Source organism: Sinocyclocheilus anshuiensis, unplaced genomic scaffold, assembly GCF_001515605.1.
Source record: "Sinocyclocheilus anshuiensis isolate Anshui unplaced genomic scaffold, SAMN03320099.WGS_v1.1 scaffold375, whole genome shotgun sequence".
In the NCBI taxonomy this organism is placed as follows: domain Eukaryota; kingdom Metazoa; phylum Chordata; class Actinopteri; order Cypriniformes; family Cyprinidae; genus Sinocyclocheilus; species Sinocyclocheilus anshuiensis.
Genome location: NW_015549594.1, coordinates 966,514 through 986,995, shown reverse-complemented (window position 1 = coordinate 986,995; position 20,482 = coordinate 966,514). Strand labels below are relative to the sequence as shown.

General features: G+C 38.4%; 2 protein-coding genes across 2 annotated transcripts in view; both read right to left on the bottom strand.

The window, feature by feature from the left end:
* LOC107658307 (ras GTPase-activating protein nGAP-like) overlaps positions 1–6,992 on the bottom strand; it is a 17,653-nt gene extending 10,661 nt beyond the window's left edge. Inside the window, exons 1-3 of the mRNA XM_016446840.1 lie at positions 6,950–6,992; positions 5,600–5,709; positions 764–876 (exon numbers count right to left, since the gene is read on the bottom strand). Of these exons, the coding sequence (XP_016302326.1) occupies positions 764–876; positions 5,600–5,709; positions 6,950–6,992 (266 nt within the window). The remainder of the gene's footprint in view (positions 1–763; positions 877–5,599; positions 5,710–6,949) is intronic.
* Positions 6,993–8,083: 1,091 nt separating this feature from the next.
* LOC107658306 (ras/Rap GTPase-activating protein SynGAP-like) overlaps positions 8,084–20,482 on the bottom strand; it is a 56,051-nt gene continuing 43,652 nt past the window's right edge. The window contains exon 4 of the mRNA XM_016446839.1: positions 8,084–8,151. Coding sequence (XP_016302325.1) covers positions 8,084–8,151 — 68 coding nt within the window. The remainder of the gene's footprint in view (positions 8,152–20,482) is intronic.

Below are 20,482 nucleotides of genomic sequence, written 5' to 3'. Positions count from 1 at the left end.
AAAAGCAAAACAAAAACAAACAAAAAAAAAACAAACAAAAAAAAAAACACCAAAGCAAAACACAACAAAAAACAAAGCAAAACAAAAACCAAACTAAACAATTTAATTTCACCAGAACACAGTTAGAAAGAAATTTATTTTTTTTTGTTAGAACACATGGGAACTTTTGAATGTCAGTCAATGGAGAAAGATTTTTCAGGTCTAAATGGTAGTTTTGGGAAGAACTGGTCCCTGCTAACCAGCCAAAGTATTTTGTAATACAGTGCAGTCCACTAGGGGGCAGTAAAAAAAAGTGCAGTCAAAAGGTTTTTCAGATCATGCCAAACATAAATGAAGTAAAATGAATCCAAACTTTTGACTGGTAGCGTAAGTGCAGTTAAAATCGCAGCTTTAGCGTAGTAGCTTCATTAGGGACGAACTGCCAGAACGGTTCTGCCAGAGAGCTGTCAGACTGCCTGAAAGGTTTAAAATTTCTTTTAAAACAGATCTCATGTTATGCCAGGTCCCAGCATATTTTCCAACCAGCTGTTTGCTATGAGACAAGCATGAATTTAAGCTGAATTTTTGGCCTTGTTATATAAGCATCCAGCTCCTATATTCAATGATATGAAGATGGCTTTGAATTTATCATCTGAAAGATAACCGCACATCTGTCTCTTAAATTCTGGTCAGAGACACAAAAAAACTGAAGGAAATTCAGTGAGGTTCAGTCAAAGTTCCCTCTGAATACATTCATGAGAAACAAACAAGTGCGAGGTTGTACCTGTCATTTTCTGTTGGTCGTAGCGATGGGAGTCTAAAGCTTGTGTTGCGATCCAGCTTTGTTTGACTCTTCGTTCTTTTGATGGATCCTTTCAGTCGTTTGCTTAAAAAACCCTGTGAAGCAGAAGCACAGAGAAAGTCAGATGAGTTCCTATGAGAAACTCATGTTTTTCAGTCGATGAATGACGGCTGAGTGTGAGGCTGTGCCCGGCATGACTCAACCTTGCTCATGAGTAAGCGTCTGTATATACAACTTTAAAGTCATTATCAATTATACATGGACACCACTCGCTGAAAGACCCTGAGAACATATGACAGAGACAACGGCACGACAAAGCAGGCGGCAACTTTGCAAAGACTTCATTGACCTTTCAAAAGCAGTTTTGAACATTAGAGGACAGGCAGCTGAAGTAAACGCCAACAGACCGTTTCAGCAGACATATCAGTCTATCTTGGCGATGAAAATGCACTCGCACAGAGTAATATGGGACGGCCAAGGCCGGCTGAATAGTTTACCGTCTGCTTGTAGCACAGTCAGTGCTTGCTCAATGTCTTGAAGGAAAACAAAATATTAATAAGTAACCAAGTCAGAGAGTTCAAATGGCCACCTGCGGATATATAAGTGAGTAATATTTGGTTCTGGGTCAGAATGAGCTATTCCTACGAGGTGTGTTAGTTTCAGCAAAACAGGAAGGAAGAAAAAAATACTCGGCATCAGCATAACCATTCATGTCCAGTGAGAGCGTGTTAACTCATTTCAGTTAGTAGGAGGAGCACAATAAATAAATAAAATAAATAGCTTTGTTATGCCTATAAAATCTGATTGATTGCGACTGTAGGAGAAACAACCTAAATAAATAATTGCTAGAATTATTAGGAATAATAATCATAATATTTTGCTCTAATTGTGAAATTTGACTGAATAAGTCTGTTCTTCTGGGAGAAGCAATCCAAATGAATGAACGAACAAACAAACGAATAAAGGGGAAAATTACTATATTTATTTAATATTTTATTATTATTTTCTGACTCTGAAAAATTGACTCAATGAGCCACTTTCAAAGGAATTATAAAATAAATGTTATATTGGTTATCAGGTGATATGAAGAGATTTTGAACATGAAAATAATTACCGGCTTATTAGATCTGCTAGAATTTTCCCTATCAGTCAGAAAATATGACCAGACATACTGTCTAACCTGTTTTACAGTGAATTTATTATTCCGAAGAAAAGAGGAACAAGAAGAGAAAACCAGGAAGAAAACTATCTGTAGTAAATCACAGAGGGTTAGCTGAGCGGCTATACATTAAAATCATGTAGGACAATGACAATGTCTAAAAAAATAGGGCAGGGGAAGTGAGATTTGTCTTGTTCAGATGAGTGCCAGACTGTAAGTAGGAGAGCGTTTGGATAGTATAAGGCCATTAACAGAAAAGAAGTGGGATTGTATGTGATAAATTAGTCATTCCTCATCAGAAGAAAGATGAGAGAAAGCTTTATGTTTGAAAAGTGAAATAGAGAGGGTAAAGAGAAGAGAGAAGAAGAGAGAGAGCGATGAAGCACTAATGTGGAGGGCGTCGCTGTACAAAGTCTTAGAAAGGGCATCGTTTGGAAATTGTCCAGCAAAGATCAAAACATCTTTCAAATTCCCACTCTGAATTATGTGGACACTTAAACACCACAACATTTGAAAAGCTTTCAATATCAAAATCATTGGCATTAATACGAAGTTAGTCCTCACTAACTGTTTCCACTCCTCTGGCAATCATGTGACAACTACTGATGTATCTTTAAATTCCGGCTGTCCTACAGACTGACAGGCTTCAATGCAGTCTTCACATAATTCAAATATAAATTATATGCTGCCTCAACAGAGCTCATTAATCCCAATGCAACTGTCAATCAATGCTTCCATATTCTTAATAGAAAATGACTTGAGCTGTAATGAGACTTCATATTAAAAACACATCCAACATCCAAGTCTTTTATCCGAGTGCACCAAATCAGTTCATTTGTCTAGGAATTTTGTGACAGAGAGACAAATATGCACGATTAATCACTTATAAAATGACACACAGAAATGCTGGAGATATAAATATCTGCCTTGTCCCACTTCCTGCCTGGTTAAAAATATCATCAAACAATTTCTAATGCTTCTCAGAGGCACAGACTGTTTCCAGAATGTGCCTTTGTTACAATATAGCTATCGGAGGGAGCGTCTGCTCATTGTTCATGCAATGCAGCGCTGAAAATACTGCATAAAAAACTCAAAATGAATGCGAAAACTCAAAAGGTATGTGCATGCACCATATATACATATATCATTGTGCTGAAACTCTGTCCTCCTCACACATAGGAACTGGCCTGGAATAAGGAAGACCATTAGTGGCTGGAGATAAACGGAGGAGGACGACGCTTCACTAATCAGGGGCTCAAGAGGGTAATTAAAGTGGGGCATTTATCCCAAGCAGGAATTCAGCTCTATTTCTACATCAGTGCAGTGTGACATGTAACCAGCCTCTTGTAAAAGATAATGACTGATTGTGGGGACTAAGGGGCCGTTTACATGACAACGGTTTCAGCCAAAAACGGGAAACTTTTTATGCGTTTTGACTAGGGATGCTCCGATCAGGATTTTTGCAGCCGATACGGAGTACCGATTTCTTGTCATGGTGATCGGCTGATACCGATTCTGATGCTTCAAGCTTTATATAGGCGGTTTCAATGGGTGCACGCGCCTGGCCCGAAGTTAACTTCCGGTCTGTGTTTGTTTATCAGTCTGGCTATGGCGCCGGCTACAAACACAGTTAAAGTTAAGGTGATGAGTAGACTGAAGTTGGGCTCAGGTGGTTGTGCTGTGGGATGTTTCCCATACATTTATTTATTTGTGGCGCTCACCACAATATCAAAACTGACGGATTTTCCAAAAGGCTTGGTTGAATAAACATGAGCACGTACTGCACGTTTAAAAATCAAAACGAGGTGTGGGTGTTTTTATATCACTGTATTTCCGAAGGAAGACTACCTTTAGAAAATTTTCGATGTCATTTTCATTTCATCTTGCATGTTATATGCCTGATAAAGCAGCGTTTGTGAGCTCAGCGCTGCTTTGTGTACAAGCGACGTCAGAAACGTGCCGCGGCTGGCTGATAAACACAAGCACTGACTAGAGCGGCCGCGATCAGGAACCGTAACGCGCCACAGACGTGTGCAGTGAGGCGCAGATCAACTCTAACGTCACTGAATCTGCTGTGTAGATGAATCATGCAAAACATTTCATATCATCATGCAAAACATACACGACAAACAGCTAATTTTTCATTGTTTCTCGAAACGTCATAGCATTGCCACACCGGCGATGACATGACTGAGGCGCCAAATCATTTATGTCCCCACGCATCATGTACGTCGTCACGCGCTGACGTCATCAAATTGCGATCAGTTCCTGAGATCGGCCAAATTGGTGAGTACCGATCGAGTCATAAAATATGATTATCGGCCGATACCGATCTCCGGCTGATCGATCGGAGCATCCCTAATATATACATATAAAAACCGACCTGTTGGAACAGTATTTCTAATGTTACGCACTTTACTACTAATGTCAATATGACTGCATCATTTCAGGAAGCTATAGCTAACGCTTCTTCAGCAAAGTGTGGATTTACTTCACCAATATTACAACCAACAGCGGAGACGCATCATATATATCATATAATCTTCACTTCCCTACAGGTACTGTTCACTAACAAGGTGACAGCGCCAACTACTGGCATGGCATACGTAATACAGCGTTTTTGGCCATTTTCACAGATATGTGTAAACGCGAATCGTTTTGAAAACGTTGTCGTGTATATGTGAAACTTTTTAAAAACGCAAGGGAAAAACTTTTCTGTTTTTGACTACACCGTTGTCGTGTAAACGTAGCCTAAGTAACAGCAGCGACACTAATATGAAAAATTACAAAAATTAAAGTAATTTACCATTGTTTCAAACCTGTATGACTTACTTTCTTCTGTGGAACACAAAAGAAAATGTCTCAGTGTTGTTTGTCCATATAAGTAAAAGGGTTGCATGTTGTTCTAAATATCTTTTGTCTTCCACAGAAAGACATGAGGGTGAGTAAATGATGACAGGAATTTAGTTTTTTTGGTTAAATGTCCCTTTAGCGATTTTTTCAAATGACAGCTAATGTAGAAAACAAGTTCAAGCAAGGTTACATTTGTTTGTTCAAAGGTTTGTTATTCATCATTCAAAACTTTACAAGCCAGATTGGTTTGGAACAACACAAGGGTGAGTACATGATGGCAATTTTCATTTTTGGGTAAACCATCCCTTTATATTTTTGACAGCAGCTCAGCCGTCTCCACAATAGCATAGCTTTTCCAGTCACTTTTTCCATAATTTAGCAGTGCAGCATTGCAAAATTTCACATAATTTTTAATAAAACACTGAATTGTGAATTAAACTTTACAGCCGAGCAAGTTTAGAAAAAAATCAAATGCTCTCCTGAACAGTCATGAACTTTTAGCATTGCTGAATCTGATTCATTCCTGTGATTCAGCTCATTCAGACAGTTAATTTAAATGAACTGAAAAATAATACTAAAACAAAACAAAAAAAAAAAATGACTGGATAATCTACACTGGTCAGTAAGCAAAACAGCGAAGTAAGCTCTAATAGCCCACAAAAAGACATTCAGGGGCCTAAAAATGAAATAACAGCTGAAGGACAAAGAGTGCTGGCATTGCAGACTGTGAGAAGAAACTGAGACCAGAGAGATGTGATGATGAATTGGTATAATGCTGATATGAGTGCTTTGCTAAATGAACTCACAGGCACTTTGAAGGGTGAGGAGTTGGAGCCATCCATGGAATTGTTCTTCTCCGAGCTGCCCAGCCCCGATATGCTCCTCCGCCTGGGAGAGCGCTCCGCAGACGCTTCCGCTGTGAGAGAAGAGAGGAAAGCAGGGATTAGATCAGAGGAAGTCTTCAGAGAGACTGGGAGGATGTCTTTAAATGTTTTAATAGGCACACTAATGATCAGAGAACTACAGATATTTAAAACATTGAGTTGGAAAGCTGTAACACAGGGGTAGTCGACTGTGGAAAACTTCCAGGAAGAAGTTTGGCGTTATTGATGAATTACTGATACTGCAGACACAGGAATCTTTCTAAGTGGAATCAACATTTGTGCCAAACATTATAAATACTACTGTGGCTACACTAATTTAGAAATGATTGCTGACACATAATCAATAATTATTTCATTATGCTATAGCTTAGGTCTATATTATGAATACTTAAAGGCCAATCAGAACGCAACAGTGCAGTGGTGTATGTTCAACTGCATGGCAATTAAGTACTTCTATGCCAGCATTAGTTGCATTTTATTAGTTGCAATTATTACATTTTGCCTGTATTTATAGTTTCTATATATAAATCATATATTAAGGTAATAATATATATGCAAGCTTGGGGTCAGTAACATATTTTGGAAAAACAAATATTCAGATTTTCATATAAATGCTTTTTTCAAATATTTCAAATAAACCCTCTATTCATCAAAGATGAAAAAATGATCACAGTTAACATAAATATGAAGCAGCACAACTTTCAACATTAATAATAAAAAAAGAATGTTTCTTGAGCAGCATATCAGAATGATTTCCAAAGGATCATGTGACACCGAAGACTGGAGTAATGGCTGCTGAAAATTCGGTTTTGCCATCACAGGAATAAATTACTTTTTAAAATATATTAAAATATAAAACAGCTACTTTAAATTGTAATGATATGAAGCCTTAGTGAACACAAGAGATTTCTTTTAAGTACCAATACAAAATCTTACAGACCCCAAACTTTTTTTAATAAAAAAATATCTGAAAATAAGATTAAGGATACACAAGAACATTATTTTATGAGCATCCCTAATAATGAGGTTTCAAAGACAGGTGTGTCTTCTTTTGCTTCCACATTTCACCCATGATTGGTCCTCCTGACCAGTCTTAAATGTAGTCTGGGGTCTAATAAAGTCACCCGCCCTCTGTAAATCTATCTCTCCCTTAATGATGCCCAGCAGGTCACTAACAGAGAGCTCACGTCTTGCTAAAGTGCCAGTCAGACAGGTTTAAAAGAGTGAATTAACCCAAAGCTTTCAGTAAGTCCTCTTAATAAAGCACTCTACCTGCCACCACCAGACTTTCAGATGGACGCCCTGTGGCTCTCATATAAAGCCACTCTCAGAAGCTAAGTGGAATATTACTCATTTTCCTTATATAGCCAAGTTTATTTTTAATTTCCTCAGACCGATTTATTCTACATTTGCAGGGAGCCCCGCAGCCGATGTGTGTCAAGGATGGAGCAGGACGTAACCTACATCCGCACAACCTCCCAGAGATCCACCCCTCGGGCCGTCCTCCTCACTGAAGTGTACATCACCCCATAATGAGTTAATTCACCCTGAAAATTAAAAACCCAGTCCATCACTGAGCACGAACTGCCGCAGAACTCACGCCTCTCAACGTCTGTACTGAATCAAGAAACACTGTTGAAATTGACCCAGAGGTCTTTGGCCAAGACGCTGCTTCTGGTTTCAGCTTGCAGGCCTCAGTGGATCCATACAATAGAGATTGTGCCTGGTCCGTTGGAGAGCTGCCCACCGCTGCTCAAGATCAAACCCTCGGCTCAAAATAAAAAGCTTAAAGACGTAGTTCACCCAAAAATTCCAAACTTGTCTGACTTACTTTCTAGTGTACGATACTGTTTTTATCCAAACAATGAAAGACAATGGGGTCCAAAACAGTGGTGTAGCCAAAATTTTATTTTTGGGCGGGCCTGGGCAAAAGTGAGTGGGCACTAGGCTAACTAACGGACAGAGTCCAGTGGTGTAGCACAAATCCGCGGCCCCCAACCGTGAACTCAAGTGTGGGGTCTGGTTAAGTTGCAATATTGTAAATATTTGTTTTAAACCTGGAAGGCGAGACCAATGGATCACACACAAGCAACGTGAAAACTTTGCACAAGAGTTATGAAGGTGAACCTCTTCATCTCAGTCGATTCACTAGAAAGTGAAAGTAAAAACTGATGGCGCTTTCGGCATCTGACGCTGCATTAACGGCGCATATTCTCTCAGAGACGACGAGAGACGAATCTACTTCATATGCTGATAACTGTATATCATATATAATGGCATGTTTTAATTTACTCCCTTAATATTTCTCTTGTGGCCCAAACATAGGCTAGTGGAAAAAATTCATTAATTAAAAAAATAAAGAGAGAAGAAACATATTTTGTGTTTTTTGCTTGAAATAAAGCTTTTTCATTGATGATTGCAGTGCAGCCCCGATATGCTCCTCCGCCTGGGAGAGCGCTCCGCAGACGCTTCCGCTGTGAGAGAAGAGAGGAAAGCAGGGATTAGATCAGAGGAAGTCTTCAGAGAGACTGGGAGGATGTCTTTAAATGTTTTAATAGGCACACTAATGATCAGAGAACTACAGATATTTAAAACATTGAGTTGGAAAGCTGTAACACAGGGGTAGTCGACTGTGGAAAACTTCCAGGAAGAAGTTTGGCGTTATTGATGAATTACTGATACTGCAGACACAGGAATCTTTCTAAGTGGAATCAACATTTGTGCCAAACATTATAAATACTACTGTGGCTACACTAATTTAGAAATGATTGCTGACACATAATCAATAATTATTTCATTATGCTATAGCTTAGGTCTATATTATGAATACTTAAAGGCCAATCAGAACGCAACAGTGCAGTGGTGTATGTTCAACTGCATGGCAATTAAGTACTTCTATGCCAGCATTAGTTGCATTTTATTAGTTGCAATTATTACATTTTGCCTGTATTTATAGTTTCTATATATAAATCATATATTAAGGTAATAATATATATGCAAGCTTGGGGTCAGTAACATATTTTGGAAAAACAAATATTCAGATTTTCATATAAATGCTTTTTTCAAATATTTCAAATAAACCCTCTATTCATCAAAGATGAAAAAATGATCACAGTTAACATAAATATGAAGCAGCACAACTTTCAACATTAATAATAAAAAAAGAATGTTTCTTGAGCAGCATATCAGAATGATTTCCAAAGGATCATGTGACACCGAAGACTGGAGTAATGGCTGCTGAAAATTCGGTTTTGCCATCACAGGAATAAATTACTTTTTAAAATATATTAAAATATAAAACAGCTACTTTAAATTGTAATGATATGAAGCCTTAGTGAACACAAGAGATTTCTTTTAAGTACCAATACAAAATCTTACAGACCCCAAACTTTTTTTAATAAAAAAATATCTGAAAATAAGATTAAGGATACACAAGAACATTATTTTATGAGCATCCCTAATAATGAGGTTTCAAAGACAGGTGTGTCTTCTTTTGCTTCCACATTTCACCCATGATTGGTCCTCCTGACCAGTCTTAAATGTAGTCTGGGGTCTAATAAAGTCACCCGCCCTCTGTAAATCTATCTCTCCCTTAATGATGCCCAGCAGGTCACTAACAGAGAGCTCACGTCTTGCTAAAGTGCCAGTCAGACAGGTTTAAAAGAGTGAATTAACCCAAAGCTTTCAGTAAGTCCTCTTAATAAAGCACTCTACCTGCCACCACCAGACTTTCAGATGGACGCCCTGTGGCTCTCATATAAAGCCACTCTCAGAAGCTAAGTGGAATATTACTCATTTTCCTTATATAGCCAAGTTTATTTTTAATTTCCTCAGACCGATTTATTCTACATTTGCAGGGAGCCCCGCAGCCGATGTGTGTCAAGGATGGAGCAGGACGTAACCTACATCCGCACAACCTCCCAGAGATCCACCCCTCGGGCCGTCCTCCTCACTGAAGTGTACATCACCCCATAATGAGTTAATTCACCCTGAAAATTAAAAACCCAGTCCATCACTGAGCACGAACTGCCGCAGAACTCACGCCTCTCAACGTCTGTACTGAATCAAGAAACACTGTTGAAATTGACCCAGAGGTCTTTGGCCAAGACGCTGCTTCTGGTTTCAGCTTGCAGGCCTCAGTGGATCCATACAATAGAGATTGTGCCTGGTCCGTTGGAGAGCTGCCCACCGCTGCTCAAGATCAAACCCTCGGCTCAAAATAAAAAGCTTAAAGACGTAGTTCACCCAAAAATTCCAAACTTGTCTGACTTACTTTCTAGTGTACGATACTGTTTTTATCCAAACAATGAAAGACAATGGGGTCCAAAACAGTGGTGTAGCCAAAATTTTATTTTTGGGCGGGCCTGGGCAAAAGTGAGTGGGCACTAGGCTAACTAACGGACAGAGTCCAGTGGTGTAGCACAAATCCGCGGCCCCCAACCGTGAACTCAAGTGTGGGGTCTGGTTAAGTTGCAATATTGTAAATATTTGTTTTAAACCTGGAAGGCGAGACCAATGGATCACACACAAGCAACGTGAAAACTTTGCACAAGAGTTATGAAGGTGAACCTCTTCATCTCAGTCGATTCACTAGAAAGTGAAAGTAAAAACTGACGGCGCTTTTGGCATCTGACGCTGCATTAACGGCGCATATTCTCTCAGAGACGACGAGAGACGAATCTACTTCATATGCTGATAACTGTATATCATATATAATGGCATGTTTTAATTTACTCCCTTAATATTTCTCTTGTGGCCCAAACATAGGCTAGTGGAAAAAATTCATTAATTAAAAAAATAAAGAGAGAAGAAACATATTTTGTGTTTTTTGCTTGAAATAAAGCTTTTTCATTGATGATTGCAGTGTTAATAATTTTAATTATAGGCCTATAATTCATTGTACAATAAACTTGTTTTGAAAGACCTTTTTAAAAACATTTTCAATGAGTAAGCTAGCCTAATTTGTATTATCCTCGCAGCGCATCAGTTAAGTGGTGATGCGCTATGAAATTATTGTGGGCAAATTAATTGTAATATTAATTTAATAATAAAAGTAACAATAAAAATAATAGGCCTATTAATAAGAAGAATGTAACAGGCCTACATTAGTTGAAAATGCCAAATATATAGATATAACTAAAGTGTATAAAATTATTTTATTCAGAAATGTCATGTTTGTGATTTTTTATTTTATTTGTTAATTAATTATTTAAATTAATAGGCCTACAATTTAGGAAACAGGTGCAGTTAAATAGCCGCCGGTCACAAAATGTATAAAAAAAATAAAAAAATAGGCTAATCTTTGTGAGGACGACTGGCAACAGCTGGTCCTATATTCTTTAGACACCGCACACCAAACGACTTTGAACACCGACTGAAAACACTGACTGATCTCAAATGACATTCTGACAGTATGTGTTCCCGGCTTCACAGAATGAACCGGTCGGTTCGCACGTGGAACTGAAAGTCTTACCGTTACTTGTGGACTGATGGACAGGCTTCCTCCCTCGTCAGTGCGAGTTTTTAAAAGTATTTTTTACAGAATTATGCATTGCTGCTGTTTCTCTAACATTTTCTAACACAGCTGCAAATTACAGTCCAACTGAATGGGTGAACACGCACGAATTTACATGCGCGACACGCCCAAAACAGCCTGGAAAACAATTGGCTAACACTGCTGTCAATCAAACTCATCAAGAATTATGCAAAAACACATTTTATTTATTTTAGTTATTTGAGATGTTACCGTATAATAGTTCTCTAATTGCGTTAAAATAGATTAAACAATAATTATTTAACAAATATTATATTTGTAGAATATAGGCTAATCTTTGTGAGGACGACTGGCAACAGCTGGTCCTATATTCTTTAGACACCGCACACCAAACGACTTTGAACACCGACTGAAAACACTGACTGAGCTGAAATGACATTCATAATCGGCTGACAGTAGTGTTTCCCGGCTTCACAGAATGAACCGGTTCGCGCGTGGAACTGAAAGTCTTACCATTACTTGCGGGCTGATAGACGGGCTCTCTCTCTTGTCATTGTGAGTTTTTAAAAGTATTTTACAGTATTATGCATGGTTGCTGTTTTTCTAACATTTTCTAACACAGCTGCAAATTACAGTCCAACTGAATGGGTGAACACGCACGAATTTACATGCGCGACACGCCCAAAACAGCCTGGAAAACAATTGGCTAACACTGCTGTCAATCAAACTCATCAAGAATTATGCAAAAACACATTTTATTTATTTTAGTTATTTGAGATGTTACCGTATAATAGTTCTCTAATTGCGTTAAAATAGATTAAACAATAATTATTTAACAAATATTATATTTGTATAATAAACTGGAGGGGCCTATTCATCATAGTGGAATGATGCCCGTCAGGCCCCTCTGCTGGCTATGCCCCTGAATAAACCACATGCTTTCTGCCGTTTACAAGATCTGTTTCTACATGCACGCCAATGTGCACCACAAAAGCCTTCAGTATAAAGGAATTATACTGGACGTATAGGACGTATTACACTATTCCTTGAAAAGCCTATTATTAAGTGACTTGTTCATGTGACAAATGTGACAGTTCATGAAACATGAAACACCCCTTGTGCACATACAACTTTTTAGTTACTACCCCAGATACTTAACTACTAAGCTACATCATGACCCAGTGAACATATATGCAGTAATGCTATTTTTGTCAAAACAATGCCTATACTAATTTATCCCTGACCTCCCATTGTTTTTTATGCTTATTTGTTCATTGTTATTGTTTAAAGTATACTGTCTGGTATCTGCTTTTTCCTCCATTTCTGTCACCGATGGAGTTGTGGTTCCTTGCCACGGTCACCTTTGGCTTGCTTAGTTGGGGAAGTTTAACTGATTGCACAGACACTATTGGAAGAGAGCTGAACTGGATGATGACGTCACTGAATCATCAGTGAACTGGCTTTAGCTGGAAAAATGACTCTTTGTAATTTTCTTCTTGCATTACTGTACTGTAAAGCCGCTTTGACACAATCAGTATTGTATGAAGTGCTATACAAATCTAATACAATTTTTTTCCCCTCATATTGTGTCCAGTCATTTTGACCTGGAGAGGATTTTCAAATGTTATCGCATTTGACTAAAACCGATTGACTTTGCTCACACAAGGTATAACAACTTCACATAATGTTTGTACCTTTTCCCTATCAAAAAATGACTGGCCTGCAAAAAAATTGCTAATAAATTTCTCATTATGCCATATTATTACCAAATGTTTAATTTTGGAACCGATTGATTGCAGGCCTTCTTGATCTGAGCTTCTGCACCTCAGTTTTGAGTGAATATTGCCAATATTGTGTTCTGGTTTGTATGCGCCCAGAAAAGTCTATTGTACAGTTTCTATTATCTCTTTCTGTTTGTGCATTTTAAAACAATTTTTGCTTGTATTTTTGCACATTTTGTGCATATTTTGGGCACTTTTATTAACTGTGATAGTGTAGAGAAGTATCAGTGTTGGGAACAGGATAACTAACAGGGCTTTATATCGCACTTCTTCATAAGAACCATAGCTTAGCATGTCGGATCACTGGCAGTCCACTGGCCTGACATTGCAATGAACTGAATGAATAATGATGTTTTCTCTCTGTCTTGTGTTATTAGGGGTTATCTCTATGCGGGTCTGGAGTTTGGAGCCGAGTGCTACTGTGGCCATAAGATCCAGGCACCCAACGTGTCAGAGAGTGAATGTATTTTTTACAGAATTATGCATTGCTGCTGTTTTTCTAACATTTTCTAACACAGCTGCAAATTACAGTCCAACTGAATGGGTGAACACGCACGAATTTACTTGCGCGACATGCCCGAAACAGCCATTGGCTAACACTGCTGTCAATCAAACTCATTATGCAAAAAATTATGCAAAAACACATTTTATTTATTTGAGTTATTTGAGATGTTATAATAGTTCTCTAATTGTGTTAAAATAGATTAAACAATAATTATTTAACAATTATTATATTTGTATAATAAACTGGGGGCCATGGGGGGCCTTTCATCAGAGTGGGCGTAACTTTCATTCTATGGAGAATATTTCTCAATATATCTGTTTTACAAATGCAAGAAAGTTGTACATGTTTGGAACAAAATGAGGGTGAAGAAATGCTGCAAGAATATATGTTCATTTATATTTTGTATACACACACACACACACACCAAATCTCTCATCAAATGAACGGGACATTATAATGTCTCATTGTCTCTTAAACAACGCATCAGGTCACGCCTTTGCATTTGGCCGCTCTCCAGAGGACCATTGATTAACGGCTAAATTTAGCAGTTCAACCTGTTTTGCAGCCCAGGAGCGGCCCAGTCAAGTTCTGTGCAGTCCATCTGACTTCCTAAGACCTCAAGATGCATAAAATACATCCGTTTTCTAAAATACACTCTTAAAAATGAAGGTTTTTATTGGCATTGATGGTTCCATGAAGAACCTTTAACATCCATGGAAATTTTTTCATTGCACAAAATGTTATTTACAACAGGAAAAAAGGCTCTTCAGATTATTAAAATACTCTTCTTCAAGAAACAAATGATTCTTTTAAAAACTCTTCACATAAAGGTTCTTTGGGGAACAAAAATGGCTCTTCTACTGCATCGCTACCAAATATCCCCTTTTGGAACCTTCATTCGCATTACATTACAAACAGCAACTTCCCGTTTTCTCCTCCACAGCCACAGCTGGGCTCTGTAGACCGCCTGTTGTATCATCGAGCTACTCGGATCAAACTCTTCCATGCATCGCTCACACTCTTCGTGAAGTTGCTGCTTGAGCGAGGGCTCTGCAGTGCTGAACTTGACGAACTGCAGTGATCCCTATGACTAAGCACAGCGGTACTTATATTACAATCTTGACGCTAGCAACACAAGATCATGGGTTCAATTTCCAGGGAATGCATGTTGTGATAAAACATACAGCTTGAATGCACTTTACATCACTTCGGATAAAAGCTAAACGCATAAATGAGAGTAAACCTAAACCAAGAGCAGCAAAACACCACCTCGTTTCGCCTCTGAACATGCACGGACAACTTATCAAACAGGAAATGACCTGTAACAGCATATCCAACTCAACTTCAATCATTATTGATTTTTTAATGACCCTCCAAGTCTGAGAGCAAGACGATAACTTAATTTATTAAAGTTAATCTAATAAAACGCAGCTGAGAACGAGGAAAAGAGAGTGAGAGAGAGTGAAAGATACCTCTATCACAGCTGTTGCCCATCACCTGCTGAATAAATGGAGCTGGTCACCATTGGATTGGCTGAAGAGTGACCATCGCCCTCGTCCAATGAGCTTGAGCGCTTTCCCTTTAATTGTCCATCACTCTGAGAGAGATTCCGCCGCATTGATAAACTGCAGCCTCTTCATTGTCCTGCCGTGGCTTGCTGCCACATCGTACCGTCTTCCTCTCTCTCCAGTGCTCTCCCTCAAAGACTGAAACGTCCTCTGCTAAACCTCTCTCTCCCGTCTCAGTCCATCCTCTTCTCTCTATCCGTATCTCTGGGCAGCAATCCTAGTCCTCACTTTATCAGCCTCTTCCCTTTCTCTTTTTTGGCACACCAGCGGAAGAGATTTTACCGCATTTACTGAATCAATTGCTGTAACCTCACTCCTCTGTTCCTCTCAGCAGAACTGCAAGCACTTCCCATCCCTCTCGCTCTCTCTCTCTCTCTCTTCGTTCGCTCATTCCCCCCCTCCTCAGTGCATCTGGCTCCGTCTGCCTGCTGCAGCCTTGCACATTAGGAAAAACGAAGAGGCGCTCTTTGCCTCGAGACTTTTGTTTTCGTACTTCATGTGGGACACGGCTCTGGAGGCTGTGAATGCGTGTTCTTCGTTCACTCATCCCCCCCCCCTCCTCAGCGCATCTGGCTCCATCTGCCTGCTGCAGCCTTGCACATAAGAACAACGAAGCGGTGCTCTTTTTGCCTCGAGACTTTTGTTTTCGCTCTTCATGTGGGACATGGCTCTGGAGGCTTGTGCTGCACGTGTGAATGCGTGTCATTTGTGAGAGGTGTGTTTTGGAAGTCGTTAAAGAATTGAGAAGTAAAAGAATAGAGAGGAAACACAAGTGTGTATCAGATTACACTGTAACGTCAAAGCGTGTTAGAGCTGTTAGCTGGACATGACCTACTGAAATAAGACAGAATTGCATGTGGACTGAAGGAGTATGGCGCACGACTTTATGTGCTATATTTAGCATGTCCTTCAAAATCCTTATTGAATCTAATAAAGCATTATCGGATGCTATCAGGAGACTGGGATCAGAAAATGATGCAAGCCAGACTCATACTTGGACTGCCCAAATTAGTTAAATTAAGGTGTTGGTGTGTTGTGTGTTAACTAACTCCTAGGCCACAGATGTAAAGTAATAAAGTTACTTAACATTAGGTTGCCAAATTAAATAAATATACAAATAAATAACTTAGAAGCAAGCACTGATGCAAAATTAGTGTTTTAAATGCATCATACTGCAATAAATGTTGTTGAATAAATGCCCTTACAAATTATCTTCATTGTCATCTGTTGGGATTGTTAGACTGCAGATGTTAAAAGGTTGACAAATAAATAGAGCAGCATTTTTTTAAATCTTTTGAAGGGCACTTCTTATGATTACCAAGGCTGCATTTATTTAATCAATACTACAATAAAAAAACAGAAATATTGTGAAATATTATTAGAATTTAAAAGAACTATTTTCTATTTTAATATATTTTCAAATGTAATTTATTCCTGTGATGGCAAAGCTGAATTTTCAGCAGTCATTACTCCAGTCTTCAGTATCACACGATCCTTCAGAAATCACTCTAATATGCTGATTTGGTAAGAAACAGTGTCTTCACTGTCACTTTTATATCAATTCATTACATCCTTGCTGAAAAATAGCAATTTTTTATTTTAAAAGAAAAAATCTTACTCTCTCCAAATTGTTTAGCATAACTGTAAATAAAAAAATAAAGCAGTTAAAAATAGTGTTAAACATTTAATAAAAATGTTGTGTAACACTGCCAATTTGATAGACCTAAAAATACATTCTGCTATTTTTTTTTTATGTTTTTTTTTTTTACTTGGGCCAGTAAGCAACCACCCTTAACACCCAACCAATGAGTAAAATTTTCAAAGAAGGTAAAATGTAACAAATATTATAAAATACAATTATTTAAAAATTCACCCATCAATAGTCTTAAAAATTCTACAACAAAAATTTCCACTGTTTACCAATGCAAATAGAGACTACCTCAGGACACCAGGCTGTTTGAATCTTTGTACACTGAGTCAGCTAAAAAAAACACATGAGACACAGCAGTGTGGACAAACCAGCTATTCTCAGTGACTACACTTTGATTTAGTTCCTTTAAATCACAGCTATTCCATCACACCTAGAATTATTCCTGTCTCTCTCTCCCCTCTGCAGCTCTCTCAGCCCATCCATCTCCTCACTATATGCAGCCCAAGGTCAGACTGTCCCTGACTGTCCTCTGTTCCCTGGCGTCAGAGTCATCAGGTCTCCCTGTCAGCCCCTCAGTGAGGCCAGCACAGCACAGTGTAGCGTCTCCTTCTCTCCTACCCTCCAGGCTGTGACTGCCCCTGAAAATCCACTTACTGCATTGATTTGGCCCAGCCCTTCCTCGGATCAATACATCTCTGGAGATAACGGAGGAGTTAAAATCAACACAGCAAGACCTGAAACAGGGACCCAGGCTGTAATTAGAAGTGATGCGGGTGCTCTGGTGTTGCTGGATAGGAGGGTGGGGGATGGGAGAGAAAGGGTGGTCCCCTAGTTAGCGCAACACCACTGCTTTTATTGCCTTCTGTGAAAAAGATTTTGCCACAACGCTTTATCTAGAGCCAAACTGCCTGCAACATTAAGCATAACTGCACTTACATTACCCGTCATTCTCTGCATGGATGAGAAGACTGTTATTAAATGTATTGATATATGGATGCATTGTAAGAGAGACACAATTCACTGGAAAACTAGATTTTTTTATATTTTCTGTGTGCTGCTTGCCTGTGCAAAACTCTAAACTAAGGATGGCTGGGTCCTTCCTTCACTGTAAGTCCATGAGATTTTTGTTTTATTGTTCATCAACCACTGAAGCACAGAAAATCAAAGGAAAACAGGGCAACTTTAATTTCCAACATTCACAGGCCTAAAAAAAAAAAGTATGAATTAATTTAAATTTAAATTAAATAAAATTTGAATTTAATGTCATTACTTTCATTCAATGTAAGATGTAAAAATGTTACATGTAAAATTACATAATATTTAAATGTATATTATGTAAAACATGTATAGAATATAATTTTATATTATGTATAGCTGTGTATTTTATATAATTGTATTTTTGCAATAATAACTGAGAACTAGAAATTATACAGATAATACAACTTTGAGAAAGCGATATATTTACAATTAATTCTTTTTTTTTTTAAGGACAATAAGAAGTCTTTCTTGCAGTTTCAGCTAAACTTTATTTATCTGTTGTAAAGTTTAAAAAGGTGACAAGCAGGTGAATTAGCAACCATCTGATACAGACGACATTTTTAGGTTTAAGACATGTAAATAAATCAAAATATGCAAGATATAATAGGGCTGCGTGACTGATCGAAATAAAAACGAAACTGCGATATGGCTTAGTGCGATTCACAAATTTCAAAGGCTGCAATTAAATCAAACGAAATATATACATGCTGCGTGTTTCGCTTTGCAGCATCTCAGTGCCTTGTCCATGGCAAATGCTGATCCGCACAAACTCCATCTCTGAATCTGCTCTGAGTTTAGGTTGATTTAATGTGCTTTTAGGAACACAACATGTGCCATCTATCTTCAATTATTATTATATTTAAACACTCTGAACTTTACAGTGAAAAATTACAAAGTTAATATTTTTTTAATTTGTTTTGCATCCAGTATTTTTTATTTTTTTTTATATTTTAATATTTATATAATTATTATTAATAGTAGCATTTTATAACCAGGTTGACATAAATCACAAAATTCTGGCCAAATTGTGTGGCCCTACAATTTGTTTTTGATTGTTTGTTTTATTAATTGTATTTTAATTCGCAATTGCAAAATACATGTATATAACAGCCATCATGCATGCTCGCTGTTGAGCACTACCCAAGTATGAGCCTTATATCATGTTGGGTCATCCCAACATGACCCTGAGAACAAGACCTTAAAGAAACCCACAACTTTATCAATACTACATGCCTGAACAGTATGGAATACATGAAAAGCCTGCTTGTCAGGCTTCCACACCATCACAGTAAAGAAGATGATACCTGATATGAAATGTGCAGGCCGGGTATTAATTATTCATATTTAGTGGAACAGCAGGGGCATCTGTGAAGCTGAGCAAAGCTCCACGCTTCCACCACACGCAACTGCAGCATTTCTCTGCATCGTAATGCTAAGAGACGGTAAGCTATGGGAAAATCCCGCATGAAAGCCACTGCAAAATGCAGTGGGGTTTTAGTCGGTATAAGTGAAAATGCTGTGACCGGGCAGAATTTGCTCAGAAACACTTATCCATGGGCCTGTTATCCCAAATATTTTTTATTTTCAGTCAGATACCCAAGAGCATTTTATGAGGGGTTAGATTTATTTTTATTGCTGGGTTTATTATACTTCAAACTTCTATTCGTGGTACTAAACCACAATAACAGATTGATGGCGCTACAGAACACTTCCAGAAGTGTTTGCTGACTAAGACTAAGATTTCTCTCTTGCCTTGTCTTGTACTTACACACTTCCTTTCCACTTATATATGAAACCCTTACACCTACATGCACAATAGAGCAATTGTATGTGACGACCGCATTTTAGACGATGCTATTTCAAGGTATTCAGAGTCACAAAGCAAGTTTCAGGCCTAACAGTGTAAAAAATCCTGTCAGATGGGGGCAGGGCAAAGGACAACAAAGAAGCAGGGGCATCTGTGAAGCTGAGCAAAGCTCCACGCTTCCACCACACGCAACTGCAGCATTTCTCTGCATCGTAATGCTAAGAGACGGTAAGCTATGGGAAAATCCCGCATGAAAGCCACTGCAAAATGCAGTGGGGTTTTAGTCGGTATAAGTGAAAATGCTGTGACCGGGCAGAATTTGCTCAGAAACACTTATCCATGGGCCTGTTATCCCAAATATTTTTTATTTTCAGTCAGATACCCAAGAGCATTTTATGAGGGGTTAGATTTATTTTTATTGCTGGGTTTATTATACTTCAAACTTCTATTCGTGGTACTAAACCACAATAACAGATTGATGGCGCTACAGAACACTTCCAGAAGTGTTTGCTGACTAAGACCGCAATTTCTCTCTTGCCTTGTCTTGCTATTTTGGTTCAGGTTGGTGCACCTTCTTAAATACCACCACTCTTGAGAATGTTATCTAATGAAACAAGTGCAAACAGAAGCACAATAGTGTATCTATTCTCTTCTTTCCCTCATGACAAGACTTCTGTCACTATTTACTTCTCCATCTATCTGTTTTTGTGTGATTCCAAATGTCTGGAATGTAGTGATGTCACAACACCAAGCTGTGAAACTGGAGACTCGCAAGATGCCTTTTCCACTGAGCAGACAGGTGTGACGCACTACATTAAGATCCTTGCAACTCACAGACCTTGCATTGTTTTAGTTTTATGATGCCCCAGAATCTAAAGGTCAAACAGGTTTGGTCAAAAACGCCGGAAACCCACAGACAGGTATTTCAATTCTAACATTAAATATTAAAAGTTTACCTTTG